This window comes from Ammospiza caudacuta, chromosome 1 (genome assembly GCF_027887145.1).
Source record: "Ammospiza caudacuta isolate bAmmCau1 chromosome 1, bAmmCau1.pri, whole genome shotgun sequence".
Taxonomy (NCBI): domain Eukaryota; kingdom Metazoa; phylum Chordata; class Aves; order Passeriformes; family Passerellidae; genus Ammospiza; species Ammospiza caudacuta.
In genome coordinates, this window is record NC_080593.1 from 137634178 (window position 1) to 137655064 (window position 20887).

General features: G+C 43.1%; 1 protein-coding gene across 5 annotated transcripts in view; it reads left to right on the plus strand.

The window, feature by feature from the left end:
• Positions 1-671: 671 nt before the first annotated feature.
• ENPP2 (ectonucleotide pyrophosphatase/phosphodiesterase 2) overlaps positions 672-20887 on the plus strand; it is a 71646-nt gene continuing 51430 nt past the window's right edge. The window contains exons 1-2 of one of the 5 annotated variants that reach the window (XM_058821245.1): positions 672-950; positions 16214-16316. In XM_058821245.1, coding sequence (XP_058677228.1) covers positions 672-950; positions 16214-16316 — 382 coding nt within the window. Of the gene's footprint in view, positions 951-15660; positions 15773-15812; positions 15914-15978; positions 16117-16213; positions 16317-20887 lie in introns of those variants that run through there. The other 4 variants (XM_058821508.1, XM_058821325.1, XM_058821388.1 and 1 more) reach the window with 4 other exon arrangements.

Below are 20887 nucleotides of genomic sequence, written 5' to 3' on the forward strand. Positions count from 1 at the left end.
TATTAACTTTCCCTGTAACCTAACAAATAATCACTCTGAGGGCCCATCACTTCACCTGCAGCATTCATTGCCATATCCCAAGGTAAAGGTAATAAATTCTGTCTTCACACCTACACCTCCAGCCCAGCTAGCATGATATTTGGACTTCATGCATACTGTGTATTGACAGCCACTATTTCAAACCCATTCAAGTAAGAAGCCTTCAAAATACTTTAAAATCATAGTTAAATTAAACAATTTTAAAATACATTTATTCATAATAAATTTATTTAATAAAATTTAATAAATTTGATTTAATAAAAGCCACTCCAATACATTAAAAACCCAAAGGCTCTGCTGTTGTTATCTGGATGCACAAATTTAAAATTATATGTACTCTAGCAAAGGTGGCCTGAGCTTGGATGTGTCAGAAAAGGAGCTCCAGATAGCAGATCCCGGTGAAGGACTTTGCAAAGTGAAGAAAGGAATCTTATCCATTACTCTATTAAATGATGAGAAAAAGCTCAGCACCACCTTGTTATCTGCACATGACCTCTTCTGAGGCATCTGTGGCACAAAATAAAATAGGAAAAAAGAAGGACAGATTAAGCAAGAACCCGAGAGTTCTGCATTTGAAAGCAGAGCTTCAGGACAGGGACACTTTCCAAACAACCATTTCAGGCAAAGGTCACATGTATGCATATAAAATCATTCCTGAAAGCAGCGCCTTTGTCCCCCAGCTATCTCCCAATGGAGCCATTGTGCTGCCGGGGCAGCTGGCACCCTGTTTCAGCCAGGCCGCAGCGGGGCCGGGCCGCGGGGCACCCCCGGAGCCCGCCCGGCCGGGGCAGCCCGCGACCTCCCCGGGACACTCCCGGCCCCGCGCATCTGCCGGAGCCGCTGCGGAGCCAGCGCCGAGCGCAGCTTCCGCGCCGAGCTTCTGCCATGGAGAGAAAAGACCCGCTGGTACGGTAGGAGCATCTGCACTACCCTTCTGCCCTGCGTGTTTTCCTGGCTTGCCAAAGTAGCCTTAAATAAATAATATAAATGAAAGCTGACAAGCAAGGTCAGCTAATGAAGTTGCATGAATGTGGTTTTGCAGAATGCAACTCGGATTGGGATTTGGCAAGCAGGAAGTCCTTCCAAAATGCATTCAGGGGTGATGTTGAAAGTCCCCTGGTTTATAATAAAAGAGAAAATATTATTTAATGCACAGAGAAGAAAATGTATTTTGGAAACCATAGTAGTTCTTGTGTAGCTTGTTTTGCCTCCTGAAGAGATCTCCTCTCTTAAGCTATTTAATATAAACTGCTTTTCATATATATTCTTACCTTATAGCAATATCAAAATAGGCATCCAGCACAGACATGAGCAAAGTATCTTGTGTTTTGTTTATATTTACCTCCTACAGTATTAATATTATGCAAGTACATAAATATGAGTTTAGAACTCCTCCATCACTTGGTTTTTGATTTATATTAAAATTTCCAGTGTCTGGAGCTTCACTGGTAAAGTTCTGGGCTTGAAGGCAATCTTTCTCAGTAAAGTTCCTGTTACAGTACCTCTCCCTAAGCCTTTTTCTCCAGGGGAACTATATGGATTCCTTTAAGCAAGGTAGTAACACTTCAGGTATCTGTATTTTTTTTTCCATAACTCCCTATGCCACAACTGTAAAGTGCTGATTAGAGAGATAAATTCGATAAGGATCAATGAAACACTGCATGCCTCATAGTTCCTCTACTCGTAATGGACTCACGATGATTTTGATTATTCTGATTTTGAAGTATTAGTCTTGGGTCCTTCTTTCAAGTTTCTTTTGCTTCTGATTTGCTTACATTTTGACTGTAATTTGCTTCTAATTTCTGTTGATCTATCCAAGCTTCCTGTCAGCATGTATCAGTGCTGTGCACCCTGTTCCTTATTGCCACCACATCTGTGATGGAAACCCTGAGCTCTGCAAGTGGAATTGGGACACTGACTTGTCCATGAAAAACAAAACAGGGAATTAGGGCATTTCAAGGGTGTCGGTTCTACCTGAAGTTTACAGGAATGCTCCAGGTCCCCACTGGACCTGTGGGGAGGTGGGTGGGAGCTGGCAGAGAGCAGTGGCTGTGCCTGGTGGCTAGGGAGAGATACTGGGGGGTTGCCTGTACCTAAAAGAAAGCAAAGGTGACTGTGCCCCTAAGATTGGCTGCCCACAGAAGACCTGTTGTACCTGTTAAGGGACAGATAGAAACATTTGTAGATTACGAGCTTTTCATGAAGTGCAAGGCTGGGGAATGTTTCCTCCTAGGAGGCTGGCCTGTATAAGATGTTAAGAAAACAAAATAGTGTTCCATTTCTGTAGTAATATTTATTCTACAAAATCTTAGCTTATTTCAGAGGTTGTAATATGAAGGTTAAACTATAAGCTTAATGTCACTGCAGCAAGGAGGTTTCCAATTATTCATCAAAGATGCCAGCTGAGTTTGAATGCCAGACAGCTGAAGATATGTTAGTTTCATTCTTGGAAGCTGGATCTGTTCATAGCAGTGCCTGCGCTGCAGCCTTTACCAAAGGATGCCAAATGAATCCTTTGACATTAGCTGAACTGGAAGTGGAGGTAATGAATATTTGTGAGAGATGAATGAAGTGGTGCATGAGACTGCTCCTGGCAGTGCTGGGGCTAGCAGCAGCTTGTCTGAATGCCTGTGTGCTGTTTGTGCTCATTTATGGTATTTCCCCAGATTAATGGACCACTTAGGAAACACATCAAACCTCACATTGCTGACACACCAGTAACACAAACTGTTTTTCAGGTGCTTCCAAATCTGACAGCATCCTTGACCTATGCCACACCTTGCTGGGTGAGGGGTTTTGAGCCTCCCAACACAGGTCTCCCCATGCCACCCACACCAGTCTAGCTGGGATGCACCCTCCCCTGTGCTCACCACCAGGAGAGATGACAACTGTGTTTGTAGGGAGCCAGACCAAATGATCTCACAGGCTTTCTTTGTCTCAAAACCCAGGAAACTCTGTGTGCTCCACATAGCTAGAATAAAAGAGAACTGTTGCCTTGGTACACAAAAAAACCCCATAAATATAGAAATAAATACATATTGGCTCTATCACTTTTGGGGAAATATTTTCCTATTGTGTACAGTGTTTAAATTCCGTAAGATTCATGGTAAATGGTCTTTTGTCTTAGAAGGCTTCATGTTTCAAAACACTGAAGTAATGAATTGTTTAGAAGTTCTAGTTGATAGTGCTGTATGTGAAAAATTGGATAAAAAGAGATTAAAAATACAAGATAATAGCAGGTATGCTCAGCTCCTGTCCTCTTGCCCTAAGCCAGACAGAACTTCCTCCTATTGCAGCTGGATTACATCCATGACTGGGAGATTGTGTCCAGACACCTGTTCTTCTCCAGATCTTAGCCAGCTGTTTTCTTTTCATTTCTTTGTGGGGCTTCATGCCCTCCTTCCATACTGTTTTTCTTGTGAAGTAACTCAGAAGTCTTGTCCAAAAGCTTTCCCCTTTGTTTATCTAACTTTGTCATTTTTTGTAGAGTTTTTTACTAGGAAGCTGTGTTGGGTTGGCCTTGTCCGGCTGCCAGATGCCCTCTCTCATTCCCCCTCCTCAACAGGCCAGGGGGAGAAAATAGGATGAAAAGGCACATGGATTGAGATAAAGACAGGGAGCTCGCTTTGCGAATTAGTGTCATGGGCAAAAAAGACTCAACTTGGTAAGAATGAATTAAGTAAGAGCCCCTCTCTGCTGCTCCCTCCTGCTCCCACATCTCCCTGCCCCGCTCTGGGGCCTTTCCATGGGCCAGGACAAACCTGCTTCCCTAAGGTATTTTCTGGTGGCTGCAGGGGAATCCCTGCTCTGGTCTGGAGCACCTCCTCCCCTCCTTCCTCAGTGATCTTGGTGCCTGCAGAGCTGTTTCTCTTACTTTCCCCTCACTCAGCACTACCTGCACAGCGCTTTTTACCCCTTTCTCTTTTGTTCTACCCCAGGCGCCACCATCTTGGCCTCGTGAGGGGCTGGTGAGGGCCTGAGCCCGGCCAGTGGTGGGACAGGCTGTGTCTGCTCCATGGCAGATCTGGCCTCTCCACATAATGCACTACTGCACATGTTTCTGCATTCTCACCCTCTGTTCTTCTGTTTCCATGTATTTTTAGGTTAGTTAAAGATTTTCACCTGAAAGCCTTCTAGTTTTGAAGACCTCTCTGGCTTTGCTGTCACTTGGCTCTTCACCATCCTTGTCCATAACCTAATATTTTTCTTCCCATGTCATCTGATGTAGTAATCTGCAGAAACACCACTGTTGGGACATGGCCAGGGCTGTTCCTGAAGTCCTCCCTCCCACAGCACCTGCCTCCCATCCCCCTCACTGAAATGTCACATTTTATTTCCTTCACAGATTTCTGTTCCCCGCTGCTTGCTGTAAATGGCACGTTTAGCTGAGGTCCTGCCTCTCATACCTGTGGTGCTTAAAGAACTTGGGATATATGGATTGTCCTGGGTAATAATGCTTTGTTCATGCAGGCTTCTTGATCTATGCCAAGTTCCAAGCTCTATATTGGCACATGTGGCAGTGGAGGTGGCTGCTGGTTCATGGCAGGATGAGCTGCTGAGGCTGCCAGGCCACACATGCACTCAGCCAGCACTAGCCCACTGCTTCCCAGACACATCCATCGGGGAATCACTCCAGGTTTTACAGAGAGCCCTGTGCAAACCTGGGACAGGACTGAAACACTTCCCTCACCTGTTTTGCAAACAGCATAACAAAGCAGAGGGTAGGAATACAGCCCAGGGACACCTCATCCCACACCCTGAATTTTCAATTAGTTGCCTACAGCAACTGGGCTCTGCAGAATTGCCCCAGATTGTCTAATTTAGTCCTTGAGGCGGGAGATTTTGGTGCAGCACGATGCACCAGCACTCATGACAAATAGCAGTAAAAAGGGCAAAGACACTGAAGTGAATTCCAAGATAGGAATTACTATCCACAGGACATTTGTGGATTTGAACCTATTGTATCTTACTCTGCTGAAAAATATTTAAAGTAGCATTAGCTTTATGTCCCTGGTGCTGTTGATGAATGTGACAGCTTGAAAACCTTTTCTGGCCAGTGACAGGAGAAAGGGGGAATGGAACAAGAGTTTTGGAGCTGCAACAGAATGGTGCTGAGGAACCTGTGTTGTGGCAGCAGCAAAGGGGGACCAGCCCTGCACCAAATTCAATGTTGGAGCTACCAAAGGGGACAGGGAAACTGTGATTGCAACTGCAAGGACTATAACAGTTGAGTGCCCCTCCAGCTGCACCAGCCCATAGTTTGCTGTGTCAGCATTGGGCTCAGGTGTGAGTGGGATGGTGGGAACTGGCACTCATCTGTATCAGGATCACTGAAGGATGGTCAGTGCAATACCTAAGACTTCACAGGCTGTATAAAGAGAAAATATTGCTTGGTTCAGCCATCTTTGGAGAAAGAAGAGTATGAGTTTGTGGCTGCAATCTGGTACCTGCACCAGGTGACACTAGAATTGAGGTATGGCTTCCTCAGTTGTTTCAGGCATTCTTCAAAGGCTCTTTGCACACCCACAATGAATTTTGGCTGGGACAATCATAAACATCCATAAACATGAACATGAACATAAACATGTTTATAAACTGGATATCCAGGGGATGAAAATATGGTAATTATGGGGTAAGAGAAAATGTACTGTAAATATTGCCATCACCCATGAATTCCTGGTTTTATTTCTTTCCATGTTGAGGCTGAGCAGCTAAAATGGCAGTGAAGACAGTAGGCAAACCCCAGAAAAGGTCACCCCTCCAGCTTGGAGAGAGGGCATGCTGTAAGATGGGGTGAGATTCCCTTGGAGCTGATGACCCTTCATCTGGAAAAAATGTAAGAAGCCCTTAAGTGCCTTTGGGATCTCCAGAATAACAGGATTCCTTTCTCTGCTCAGGGGAACAGCATTTCTTTGTATATTCCTTGTAAATGACAGGATTGTACCAGAGAATCTAAGTCTCTGCTTACAGGAAACAACCTGAAGGGTCCCAATCTCAGCTGGCTGCAAGTCCAAAAGCACTGGCCCAGGTCATTTGTGCTTGACTACATAAATTCAGTGCACCTAAAGACACTCCACTGCTTTGACATTCTCTAACATATAATGGACTTGTGCAGTAGGGTACAACTGAAAGAGCATTAGCAACAGGGCAGAGATCACAAGGACAGTCTCCTCCTTCCAATCCTCACAACAGCAGGAAGAAGAAGGAGATTCCCTTTTGGAGTCTCCAAAACTCTGTTCTCCTAATATATTTCATCTCCTTTCACTCTCAACACTAAGATGTCTTTTTCTGCCCTCCCATTGCGCTGCCAAGCCAGCCCAGCATTCCCCACAGATGGCAGGAGATGGCTGTGACAGTCGTGGGGTATTGGGTACCCTTCATTTACTGTGCTGTCCTAGCAGTTGCTGCTGGCAGCATTGAGCCTGGTTTGTGTGTTGAATCTGCCACTTCTCCAAAAGTTTCCTGTGCCTCTCCCCTGTGCCTTCTGTCCTGCAGTCTGACTGTACTTCCACCTGCACTTATACAATGGAGTTTGGAGTTTGCCTTATTTGTTTTACTCATAATGCATCAGAGTAGGAAGCAACAAAACTTTTCCTAGTGTTGCTTTTTTTTTACTTCAGTACCTCCCAAAACTATGCTAGAATTATCTGCAGAATGAAGCAGGTGATTCAGCAGGCTTAGACTCCCAGGAAGCGGGAGTATGAACATGAGGTTATAGTCCCACACCCATTTTCAAACCAACTTTCACAGCTTAAGCTACCAGAGAGGCAGTTTGTGCTCCCGTTCTGTCTCGGTGCAAAGGGAACTCAGTTCACACAGGGGTAGGGGTACTCCTCCTGTGATGACTTCAGCTGTCACCTGAGCATATTGCTGCTCCTTGCCTCTTTCCATCATCCATCCTGGCTTCTTTGCCCAAAGTGTATTGGGATTTTTTTTTGTTTGTTTTGAAGGTGATTTACTCATAGTATTTCTCCTCTCCCAAAAGACTGAAATGTTGAGCTTGCACATCTGAGCAGGGATAGCAGGCCCTGGAGGCCCTCCCTGCAGCTGGTGAAGGAGATGTCCCTGCTCTCTTCACCAGAGCAGTAGTTTACTCAAGTCTTTTTTACATGCGTTAGATCACATGTTGCCATCAAAGTTGTTTGGTTTCAGTGTTTTGGAGAAGGGTTAGCCATGGGCAGTGAAAAAATAATAAATTAAATAGCTTTGCAGGCTCTCTGTGGATGCCCAGGAACATCTGTCTCTACCATGGAAATCTTCAACAACTATAATTTTAAGCTGATTTCAGTCTTGTCTGCTGTGAAAAGGACATTTACCAGGGCGGGGAGCCTTCTCTGAAGGCTAAGCAGAGCAGAGCTGCTGTTGGTCTACAGCAGTCAGCAATCAGTAAACCAATGAATTGTGTCTTTCTGAAAGTTTTGTTTTGCTAAATAAAAAACCAAAATATGAGTTAAACAAAGCTTAACTCAGTAAGATTATTTGCTTTAAAATAATGAAGAAATCTATTAATATTTAAGTGACCTGAGTTTCCCTGCAGTTTATTTGTTTAATCCATTACAAAAAATACTTTACTCCTTTCCAAAGTTTTATGCTGAGAAAGTGAAAAAAGTATTTTGCCTAAAACCCCCTGATAATCCTTATGCAAACGAATGCAGAGTAGCATATTTTTGATTACTAGCATTTTTCTTCATTATTTTTATATTGTATTCCTGCAGACTTTGAAATTTTTTCAGTTACACATTATGATATGGGTTTTTAAAGCAATCATTCAGCAATGGATCACATTGTTTAGTTGTTGAAATGTTGCCTATACTTTTCTCACCCGTAGAAAACAGGGAGTACTGTTCCAACAGGATGTTTTTCCCTTTGTACTTACATTTGTCATCTTTGCACTCAGCTGAAATCAGAAAAAAAAAAGTGACCTTCAACTGAACTTGCGGTGACATGTTTCAACTTAGGAAAATTTGTGATGCTTGGAAAGTGGCCCATCTGTCCGAAATGACCCAAAAGCAAGATGTGATTGTTTTACCCTTTTGTGCTTTGCCATTACAACGGGCAGCAGCAGATGCCTATTAAGAAATGCAGTGTGTTTAGTGAATGCTGAGGTGACATCGCTCCCCTGGGACCAGAGGGAATGGGGGGACAGCAGAGCTTGTCCCTGCCCCCTCCCCACTCCCCTGCCCACGGATGCTCCTCAGTTACCAGCAGCAGTTTGCAGCTCACTGTGTCTCACTGCTGCCAGGGCTGAGGACCAGGGCAGGAAAATTGATCCAACTGTAAAACCTGTCAAAGGAAGGGAAGTTTTTAACCTGTTTTGATTTGCAGTGTATCTCTAGAAATGGTTGGGCTGAGAGAATGGAAGGGATAGCAAGGATTTGCCAGTCTACTAGGCCTGGTGGTAGACATTAGGTATCTGGATTCTATTTGCTGTGTTTATTTCTGTTCTGAAGGAAAAGGCCAGAAGAGCCAGTTATTTCCAAGGTGTGGAAATATCTCACCCCTCTCAACAGCTAGGGATAGCTTTAAAAGATGTGTCTTTCAACTATGAGATAAATCAGTACATCCAAAAAAGGGCTATAGATGGGATTAAGTTTATTAACATGTTAGCTGTGTCCCCATTTTATGCAATTTTCCATGAACAAAAGCCTGGACAGTTCCTGTTGTATCTTCTGCCACATAAATGTTCATGTGGCCAGTGAATCAGATCAGGCAGTTTAGGCAGCATTTAATAATTGTTGTTTTTCTCTTTAAGAGGACATCTCTTCTTCATCAGCTGTCCTAACTTCTTCAGGATTTCCTTCTCTTTGTGTTGGACTGATTGCATTTAGTGGTGTAGACCTGCAGTCCTTATGCAAATAAAATAGATCTGCTTGAGTCAGGCTGAGGCTGAGGCTCATGTGGAGAAGGTTCAAGCCCCAGAGGGACCACAGTTTTTTTTTTTTTTAATTTTATTGCCTTAACTGCAACACTGCCAAGGTCTATTCTATGTTCATGCATTTATTTACCATGCTAAAAAAAAGCTTTAGGTGGAAACACACATCACCATAACAGCAGCCAGTTCTTCAGCCTTAGATGCCTCTTAAGCATAGAACCAGGAAGAAAATGTGCCAATCTGAAGGCATGTCTCCATTTGTGTGGGAATCCTCTGTTCCAGCCTGACCCCACTTTGATCTTTCTCAAGTACTGATGCTGCAAAAAAAGCCTCAGCTGCAAGCAAGTTAAGAACAGTATTCTTAGTGACATATCTCTTTAAACTGAAATCAAATAGGATTCTGCTGCTTTGAAAATATCAGGTTGGTTTTTTTTTAAAGATTAACTAGCAGAAAGATATTAATTAAAATATTTATTTTTTGATCCAAGTGCTGAAAACATGAAAAAAAGTATTTCAAACAAACAGAAACTCTTGTTTGCAAAGAAAACAAAGTAAACAGTATTAATTATATCCACATTTTACTTGTAGGGGAGAGACTAGCACTTGGAAATTTTTAATCATATCCAAACCTTGACCTTGAAAATGTGCCAAAATGGAGTTTGAGCTGAGGGTAAATGTAATCAAGTCAGAGAGATATGTTACAGAGTTATTGTAGAAGTCCTCTCAAGAAGTTTTATATACCCAGGAGATTCAAAGCTAATATTCTACTGAGAAAATTTTGAAAATGGTAAAGGATGTATATAGAAATTAGAAAAAGAAACTGGAAAGATTATTTGAAGTCTAGAAAACCTGCTTTTTACATCCTTAAGTAGCTTTCCCATCCTTGTGGGTTTTTTGTTTTTGTTTTGTTTTGTTTTGTTTTTTTGTCTTTGTTTAGCTTTTTCACTGTTGCTTGTTAGTTTTTGTTTTGGTTGGATTTTTTCCCATTTAGCTTTAATTCATTATTTTAAAGAGTCTATGGTTTTTGTGGGATGTAATAGGTTGTATCTCTTGTAAAATTCAAATAAATTAACAGTGATTGTGTGCGGCATATGCAAGGTACCATGCAAGGCCTTTGAAACCTCCAGACTGCTGTCTGGGGGGTAGGTGGGTGGATTTCACGCCACTGAAATCTACAAGTCTTTGAAAAAGACCGATGTAAAGCTGCTAATGGGCACCTGTGACATCCATATCAAGCACTAGAAAACCACAATGAGGACTTGAATACACAGCTTTTATGGTCTGTGCTAAAAACACACATGGGCCCTGTGGCTCCATGTTTCACTCCTTCATATTCTCCCTGAAGATTTTTCATTACAGAACAGTTTTTATTCTGCAGTTGCTAGAATTTTTATATATGACTATCTTAAGAAATACAATTCTCAGTGCATTTAGTGAAGTACTTGAGTACAGAAAGTGAATTTGGTATATGTAGTTTCTTTAAAGATGAGGAAGCCATAGATATGGAACTGCTGTTAACGCTGCTGCTGTCGTGTGTGGCTCTTAGTGAGAGGTGAAATACCGTGCCTTGGAGTGGGTGGTGTGCTGGGAGACAGACAAGCACCCAAAGCTTTCTCCAGGTCACTGAAAACTCCTCTCCTCTTTCCAGCTGACCTAGCTCTCCTGCTAAAAGACATAACCTGGCTCATAAACCTTGTTCTGCTTGTGCCACCACAATGGTGATTGTGTGTAGAGAGTGCACTTGGGCCAACACCCCTCCATAGGCATCATAGGCAGCTTCTGGAGCTGCAGTGCTGTCACCAAATCCACAACCCTCACTGAACCACTGAAGCTGTTGTATCTGATCTGGGGTGTGAGAAAATTTATTTCTCTGCTGCATTATGTCCTCCTTTTTCTCACTGCGCTGCTCACCAGCGTTTCAGTCATCCCAGTGAGGATACAAACATTTTACGTAAGTAAAGCAGAGACAGGGACTCGAGTCCTCCCCTGGCCAGTGGTTCCTCTTCTGTCTCCGGGTAGGCAGAACCCGGATTCAGCCAGGCGTGAACCCACTGTCCCTGTGTTTTGAGCAGGACACGTACATGAGGGTGAGGTGAGGAGGGGTGCAACGTGCTGTGCTGGTGGTACTCAGTGAGTTTTGGCTGTATCTGGGTGCTCTCCCTCCAGCCCTATGAACCCTGCAGGCATCATATAGAATGCTCAGAAATGCTGATGGGCCTGTATGTGCCTAAGGCACTTGGTGCTTCAGGGGCTGGGCTGCAGCAAACTGCAATTTTGAAGACTTTAATTTGTCCATGATTGTCCCTGAGGGTCTGGCACTGCCAAGAAAGTCATCCTCAGCACAGCCCTCCAGGGCAGCAGGCCCTATGATTTGCATACCATTCCCGTCGGGGCAGTGATGAGCAGACAGATAATTGAAGACTGGTGGTGTTTTGAGAAACTGCGGTGAGGAGGGTGTACTTTCATGTGAGCACAGCCTGGTTTGTGGGTCTCCCCAGGCTCATGGGGTAGCAGAGGGCATTGCTCCTTGGCAGTCAGTCCTGTGCCTTCTGAAGTTCCATCTGAATGTGAGGAAGAACTTATTTACTGTGAGAGTGACTGGAGCAAACTGGAACAAGCTGCCCAGAGAGGCTGTGGAGTCTCCTTCTCTGGATATATTCACCATCCTTAGAAATGTGCTCTAGGGAATCCTGTTTGATTAGGCAGGTTGGACTAGATGACCTCCAGTGGTCCCTTCCAACTTTAACCATTCTCTGAGTCTGTAATTAAAATGTGGTTTAAAGTCCTTTATACACAGGAATCAGCTCTACTTGATATGTTGTGCCTCTCTGACTTTGTAAAGACTCAGGGTGTCTTCAGCAAGGTACTCAACTCTTCCCCATGCTCACTCTGACTGTTGGAAGTTTATTTGGTTTCCCAGTGCTTATACCTGAGTACGACTGATGTGGATACAACTTGAATTTCTATGGTTTATCCAAAGGTTTTGTTCCTTGAAATTGCTATTTTGTGCACTCAACTGACTGTTTTTCTTGGCCACAACTATACGTGGATGCTGTGTTTAGGAGGATGAGAGTTCTGAGGCACTATAAAGAAGTCCTTCACCTTTTTGTCTTTCATGTTGCTGTCAACCCTACTGGAGGCTTTCACCCTGGTCCCCCAGTCACCCCATACCTCCAGCATCCAGTGCAAAGTTGACAGGAGTAGCTAAAAAGGCTCATTTTATTGCAGTCCACTCCATCCCCAACCTCTGACTCAGCCAGCATACTTGATTTCTCTGCATTCCTTTTCTCATTAGAAAAACTGCTCAAGAAAAATGAGTTTATATAAGACTGTAAGTACACTGCTTTGCTTATATTAACTCTATGGAATAGCTGATACCACTTCCCATAGCATTCTTCTGGAGAAATTGGTTATTCATGAGCTGGATGGGTGCCCTCTTCACTGGATTAAAAAACTGCCTGGATGGCCAGGCCCAGAGAGTGGTGATAGAGTTAAATCTAGTTGGTGTCCAGTCTCCAAGGCTCAGTAGTGGGGTCAGTTATGTTTAATATCTTTAATGATGACCCGAACAAGGGAGTTGACAGCACCCTCAGTCAGTTTGTTGCCCAGCAGAAAAGCAGCTGGGAGAGCTGATCGGCAGTGGCTGAATGTGGGCCAGTGTGTGCCCAGGTGGCCAAGGCAGCCAACGGCACCCTGGCCTGGATCAGAAACTGTGTGGCCAGCAGGGCAGTGACCTGGCACTGGGGAGGCTGCACCTTGAATCCTGGGTTCACTTTGGAGCCCCTCACTTCAGGAAGGACATTGAGGAGCTGGAGAATGTCCAGAGGAGGGAAACAGAGCTGGAGGAGGGTCTGGAGCACATGATGAGGAGAAACTGAGGGAGCTGGAGCTGTTTAGCCTGAAGAAAAGGAGGCTCAGGGAAGACCTTATCACTATTTACAACTGCCTGAGAGGAGGCTGCAGCCAGGTGGAGTTTGTTCTCTTCTTCCAAGTAACACGTAACAGGATGAGACAAAATGGCCTCAGGTTGTAGCAAGGGAGGTTTAGACTGGATATTAGGAAAAATTTCTTCACAGAAATTGTTGTCAAACTGCCCAGGGAAGCTGGTGGAGTCACTATCCCTGGAGGTATTTAAAAGACGTTTAGGTGTGGCACTTAAGGACGTGGTTTAGTGGTGGACATGGGTTTGGACTCTGTGATCTTAATGCTTTTTTCCAACCTAAATGTTTCTGCGACTCAGTGAATGTTTGTAACTGGAAATGGAACAGCTCGAACCTCTCCTGTGAGGCGCCATCTGGTGTCTCTTTGTAAGCTTTGCAACCCGCGTTAAACAATCAGGCTTGTAATCATACAAGCCTGAAAAGCCCAAGGACAATTTTTATACACAAAAACTGAGGAAGAGGCATTACATATTCTGATGAACTTGTTAAAATCCCTTTTTAACGTGTTTCATTTAAGTCTTAAAACTTCCACTGAATTGCTGAATTTGTGGGCCAGGAATACATTATTTCAGCTTTAGTCCTTTCTTTTCTGATTAGTAAAATGGCAATTAGTTGCTGAAAAATTAGTTGCCAGTGATCCTAACAGTGAAATTTTTCCTGAACAAAATCATTAGACCTTGTTTATGCTAATAAGTTCCTTTTGAATCTGTGGGATAGCTTCAGGCACAAGCCTTGTGACAAAAAGAACATTGTGCATCTGACTGTGTTCAGTTGAGAGCTACTAGAAAATGTCTTACATAACACAGATGAAAAAGATTAGCCTTTTCAGAGTCATCATCTATAGTTCTAAAGGACATTACAAATGACCTTAATTAATTTAATAATCTTGTAGCATGGACTAGGAAACATAAAATAAGCTCTTCCATTTATGTAAAATTGTGAAATTTACAAGCTCCAGAGATGTTACACGAATGGAAAAATGAAATATGTATGTTTAAATCGGTAGAAGTCATTCATAATGCTGTATTTTTTGGTTTTCTTTGTTAAGGTTTTTTTCCCTGAATGGCCATTTTTAACATATGTAGGAACCTTCCAAAAAAACTGAGGACCTGTGTGTTAGGAAGATATGCAGGAACGGCAAAGGCTCTGAAATTGAGAGCATCTCAGAGACTTCATGTATTCGTTTGAGCACACAAAATTGGCCACCTGATTTGAAAAGTCCATTGTGTTTTGCCCAAGTCCCTTGGTGATCCGAAGGTCCTAGCCTGGAGGAGAGTTTGGAGCTGCCGATTCCCATATTTTGCTCTGAAACCATGAGCTCCATTAGTTAAGATACATGGGCAACACTGTTAGCAGTTTCATTTGTGACACTTTAGGTTTACCTTCTGCTGCAGTCACACACTGCTGCACTTAGCTGGCGTTTGGGGATGAAGTTGTTTGACCACAGGATATACTAGAGGCTAAGGGCAAAGAATTTTATAGTAAAACCTTTGATGATTACTTTTCTTTAGACCTCTGCACAACAGCTTTTTGCTAGAAGAATAGTGCCCATTGCAACTTTTTTTCTTTTTTTTTCAGCCCAGATAGTGATAAAGTGAACATTAGAAGATGGGTCTTGAATGCATAGTCTCAGCTGGTGCAAGGAAAACGAATACAATGTCCTTGTGTAGGAATTTTCAAGCTAATTACATGGCCTTGAGCCTTGCAATGCAAAGCTGCAGCTGCACAATGGAGCCACTTTCGGTTAAGAAACTGCATAAAAAAGGATCAGGTCCTAGCAAAGGCTGGCAGGCTGACACTTGGGCAGCAAAGAGAAGGGATTTTTAGACTCTGTCTTGTAAACCTTCACGGTGGGGGAGTTATTTCAGCAGGTAAAAGTTGCCTCTAAACAAAGTTCAAAATTGTATGTGTTTAATACTGCAAAATATTTTAAAGAAAACTGCACTGTGTCTTTCAATGCCAGTATAGAATATGAGACAGGTCCCAAGGGAAGCTCAGTCCACCCGAGGGCTTATAAACCTTGACTCTGTCCCTTTAAATGTAATTGTTAGTAAACACTTTCATGAAAGAAGCTTTCATCAGAGAAAAAAAAGTGGCAAACTACAGTGGTAAATAATTTGCCTGGGCAAATAATATTTAAGCCACTGATTTGAACCGTAATTCTGTTCAGCATTATCATTTGCTTTGTAAATAAAAGTGCTTATCCAAACAGCCAAGTTTTCTGTTGTTGATGAAAATGGGGAAATGTGGGGCAGAGGGAACGTGTCACTTCCCTTCCTTTCTGGAAGTTTGGGGTTTCCAGCTATTCAGACGAAACTGCTTGTGTTTCCATCGATACGAGCCTTGCCCTGCCACAGCAGCCCGGGAGAACACGGTTGAAAAACGCCCCCCTGCCCCCAGCTCTCCCCAGCTCTGAAGGTGTCTCTGGTTTCGAGAGGCCCCTGCTCGGCAGCGCGGTGCGGAGCTCGGGGAGCAGCCGCGGAGAGCGAGCCCCAGACCCGTCCGGCCGTGCCAGGGCAGCGGGGCGGGCGCGCCCCGGGTCGAGCCCCCGGCGCTGCCACACCTGACACCGGCCGGGCCGCTTTTGGGGCTGGCAGCGGCAGATCTGCAGTGCGCAGCCCCCAGTGAGCTTCCCCCCTCTTCTTCTCTGAGCCAGATGGAGCCGCATTTGGTTTCTCTTTTAAGCATGTTACTTTTGTGAGGAGAATAAAACGAGCAGGAACAGCTCTTGGCCGCAGCGGCACAAGCGAGCCCTGCTCTGCCAGAGAAAACCACATAAAAGCGCGCGGGTGTGCGTTTGGGGGGAGGGCGTAGCGAGCGATGATGCCTGGAGCTTCTTGCACTCGGAGCTGCGATTTGTGAGTGAAACATGATGAAATCACCCCCTGGACAAATCACACGAGCCTGTCAACCTCACCAGGTGGGATTACTCGTAGCTAATAGCCTCAACTCCCCGAGCAAACAGAGCTCTGCGCTCACTATAAAAAAAGGCGACAGTGCGGCGTAGGCTTTTCAAGAATTCCCTGGTATGGCTAAGCAGGGCTGCGTCCACTCGCACCAGGTAGGAGAGGAGAGGAGCGTGTTTACTTTTAGAGGAGGAGTAGCCCGTCTCTCATTCCGAATAAGTTCCTACAAAAAGGAGCGTTTCAGCTCCAGAAAGAGATGTTTTATTCATAAACCCCTTCTGGTTTGTGTTACTCTCCAACGGTGACGCTGTCAGCTGCTGCTCCAGTGATGGGAACTGCAGTGCTAGGGAGCTCCAATGTACTGAGGACCATCTCTTCCCTTTATGCATAATGCTCTTAGTGCAAAAGTCCTGCGTCTTGCCCAGTTTGCTTACTTTGCTGTTTTACTTTTGCAGGTTATATCCTTATTTGCTTTTGCCTTTGGAGTAAATGTCTGCATGGGATTTACAACAAATCGATTTAGGAGATCTGAAGAATGGGATGAGGGCCCGGTCTCAGGTACAGTAACAGACATAAATTGCACATCACCATATACCCTTATGTTATAGACTGTGGTTAGAAACCATTCCTACTCTGTAACAGTAGTTTGCTTGTTCCTTTTCCCTGTAGGATATAGAGAAGAATAAATAACTCACTGAGCTTGAGTCAGTTGACCTTTGGGACTCACCTATAGGTCTCCTATTTACTTAAACTTTTGCTCTGTGTGCATGTGACTATGGAAAATTTAGCTTATTTTAGGACTGAGCGCTGTCAGTCTCACAGAGACTGGTCTCCTCAGCTTGTGAAGTGTTTGCTGTGTTTTGTACTTTGCATGGCTTCCTTCTAGCGCTAAGAGAAACTCCCTGATGGCTTTAAGGGGGGCGGATTTATTTTGGTAGCGCTGAAGCGGTTTCTAGAAACTTGATTAATGCTTTCAAGAGGCACTGGTGAGAAAAGCTTTTGGGATTTCTGTGGCTCCTGAGGTCATGCTGGTTTGTGAACAGTAGACGGCAGACATCTGACGGCAGAGAGGGCTGGGAGAGGAGAGCAGGTGTTCGTGCACATGTGCTGTCACCGAGTCCTCTGCTTTTCTTAGGCCTGCTACTTTTTTTCTTTTTGGAAGACAGCAAGAACATGCTGCAGAAGGAACTGTTATTTGTGTTGTGGGGCAGCATAGGGTTCTGTGAGCTCAAGCATAGTCCAAATGGAAAAATGTGTAAACCAGACAACTAGTCTTTTTTTATTCAAGAAAAAGCAGGCTTGAGTTGTGTCTCTGTTCCTTTGGCAGGAGAAGGGAAACTCGCGGTCATTGACTTAGAGCTGGTTAACATAACTGAAGTGAAAGGGTTTCATTTGTAGTGCCTGTCTGTAATGATAGCGTGTGAAGTTTAATTATAAAATTGCTTGCTGTGGCCAGAGTTTCTTGTGTTCCTGGTAATGTATCTGTGTCCTCCTGTCCTCCCTCTTTGAGGAATTGGTGTCTAATCACAGCCAATGTCAGGGCTGCTGGTCGCTGAGTAGAGGCATTTTAGGTAATCAAGAAGATAGTGGCTGTTGCTTTTGATCTTTTTAGAAGTAAAAGAAAAATTGATTGAAAAATAATTTCTAAAAATCTTCTAGGATGTTAACTGTAGAACAGATGTGTAGTGTCTGTAATAGGGATAGGAAATATTTGCATTTCAAATCCTGAGTGACAGTTGGTTTGCTTTCACTGGTGACTGTCTAGGGTAGAGCTCAGCTGTTTTTTCCTAAAGACCCAGAGGTCTGATATTGGGGTCCCATGGCAGCTGATCGGTGCCAACCCTGCTGAGCCAGCAAGCAGTGTTCAACACCTCCAGGGCTGGGAACAGTAGCTGTGTGCTCCTTCCAATAGCAGGAGGATTAGCTCAGCATTCCAGAAAAGAAGAAAGAAACACAGGATCTCTTGAAAAGGGCGGGAGATGGGGTACTTTTGGAAATATATTGAAAATTTGTTTACAGGTGGGACTGACCCAGCACCTGGCATTGAAGTAGTCCAGTCAAGGGTGCAATAATGAGAGACAAAATAATGGAGGATTTTGTCCATTCTGTGTTTATATAGCTTGGCTGCTTTTATTGCAGGAGAAAAAAATTATAGAAAAGCATAAAGGTGTATAGTAACAGTAAAATATAAACAGTAAAAAGTTACACTGGAGATGTACAGGGTTTTAGCTAACTGAAAGCACTGTGATCTAAGAACCTTAGTCACTCTTAACTGCATGACTTCCAATTATACTTCATTAGAAGTCCAATGAAATGTACAGAAAAAAAGATTAGTATAAATTCTTTTTTAACATCACTATTCTTTAGCTTATTTGCTCCCAAGTGTCTTGACTTGAGAATTAATTATTTTATGTTGGCAAAACACTTTCTTTACCAAATATTATTGTAGAAATCAGTTTGTTATTTCTCCAGAGGTATGCTGTGATTGTAAGCAAATTTTCATTTTCATCTAGCATGGAGCTCTGCTGTGAGCCAAAAACATAATGGTTTTTTCCTAGTCCCTTGCAAATGCACTCCAAAGTACCACCACAGTGGCTAAAACACCCCTTCTTGTTCTCTTTTTACAGTGTACAGATGTATGTCTTTATACACTTAACACGTTGAATGTTTGTACACAACAAATTGTTTAATCGAAATAAATTTTTACTCAAAATTTTAAGATACAGTAGAGAACGAAAGCTCACAATTTTCCTTAACTTTGCCTTTGTAAATTACTTGCTTTATGAATTTTCTTAGCCATCTTTTAAAGCACTTTCAGGGAAAATGGCCTTAGTAATCTCTTGAAGCATGGTTCTTGATCACAGTAGGATAACTTAATGCTTTGGAAGGAGAAACATTTCTCTCTTCTCACTGTAGTTTTAAGCATGCAATTAAAAATGGATAATGCTTTTCTTCTGTTGGAACACTTGTATTTTTCCCTTACCTGGCTTTCCATTTGGATTTAACTCATTGCAAAGATGAAAAGCAAGTTCATAATAGATGTATCATCTAGCAGAACTAGCACTCCAGATGTTTTAGGTATTTGGTTGCTCCATATGGGATCCAAACTGGCAAATTTTTTACTAGGTAGTCTCCTTTTTATAATGACTCTGTAAGCTTGTCTATATTGTGTAATCCTGCTTTAAACACTACTGCAAATAAATTGATTTCATTATTTTTTAAACCTTTTAATCAGACAGAATCAAAAGAAATGATTTGATATGGCACTTTCTAAGATAAATAGAACACCTTTAAAATGGAAATGTAACAGCTTCCTTGAACTGAATCACAAAGGCACTATTGCCCTATTTAGGTTTGCTCTCTAACCTATGATATACAAGACAATTAGATGACTGTTTTGAACTTAGTGGCAATAAAAAGAATGGATGGAAAACAGTGTGAAAAGCTTTATGTATGAAATATTGAAGGAAGGATCTTCAGGCTGAGGTCCCAGTGCCTGCTGCACCATCTGACTGCAAGAGCTGTGGAGGGATGCAGGAGTTTTGAAAAGAATTTTAAACTGTCTAAGTTTGTTCTATACAAGGGTTTTTGTTATTTTGAAAGTGCTCACCAGGGAGAGAGCTCCTGATGACATATTTTCAAACTATTCTGCATGCACCAGTACCTGTGCCATGGCATTGTGCATGACCTGAAAATCGTGGTCTGGCTGCAAAGGAAAGGTCAAGCATGAGAAACAAAGGAGTGATCTTAATGTATTTGGAGAAATTCAGCAAGTTCTCTTTTCCGCTGCCTTATGGAAAGTGTCCTACATTGACTCAGGACGTGTGACTTGAATTTGCTAAGTGATTTGGGATAATTTGCTACATCACTAATGAGGTGGTTCTCAAGAGATGTGAAAAAATTAGACAAGGTAGGTGGGCTAAACCTTTCTTACATTATATGGAAACCCTTCTTGCAGTTATAGAAGATGGAGCTAGAAGGGATTTTGAACAGCCATGTAGACCTCCATATCCCAAGACCTGGTCAGGTGTTACAGAAGTACTTCTGACAGATCTTCTAGATCCCTAGCCCTTCTTCAAAATCTTCAAGCTCTGAGATCGCACAGCTTCTCTGTGGGTGGTTTTTGGTGCAAATGAGCTGCTCTTTACAACAGGTAGGCATTCCTAGAATGCAGTTAATTGTCTCTTACCTAATCTGCAGTCAGATTTACACCTTCTCTTTCCTAAACACATGTTGATGTGTTGGTTTTGGGGCTTTTTTGGCCCTCTGGAAAGGTCTCCCTCTCTGCCCTTTGAAATGAAAAGGATGATGTCCAGGTAAAGATTTGGTTTATATGCTGGTATGCAATACCTTCAAGTTTCTAATACCTTTGATTTGCAGTTTACTGGATCTGTGATTAGATATTACCTACCTTCCAAAAAAGAAAGTAGTGGAAGAGATTCAATAACATGAAAATATTTTTTGGTAGTAGATTTTCAGAAGCGTTTGATAGGAAAGAGCTGTCATCAAAAATAAGGACCACAGCTTCATAACTCTGAAAATTTGAGTGTTAACAGGATTTGAAACAATTCTCATGTGATTAATTTCTAGCGTAGATTTGTGACCTACTTATGTAATCAAAGAAAATACTGATCTGTGTATTGCCAGCATAGATGTGCACTCTATCTCCTTGGAATTTCAGATAGCCAAAATCCTAATGGCTCACTGAGAGCATGCTTGCAGGGTAGGTATGTACCTGTAGAGTGAAACTTCACTGTGTGTATGATGTTTCTCATCCTGAGCACTGCTGATCTGATTGAAATAAAAACCCCACAAAACCAGAAAGATGGAGTTGTCTGCTACTACCTTTTCCAGCAGTCATAGGAGTGTGCCTTGAACCTGCTATGAGCCATGACTGCAACCATGGTACATTTAGGTTTCTTACCTATGATCTTGCTGCAACACTTATTTTCTGGCAGGTTAACTCCCTGAAGTGGTTTGTGCTAGTGTCCAGTCAGTGCCACTCCAAGGCAAGTGGTGGAGCAGCAGTGAATGGGATGAGAGCTGGTGACACATCACCTGCTACAGTGTCACCTCCAAACCCCCCCTTCATCATCTTTTCCATCCATTCTCACAGTGTTCACTTAATG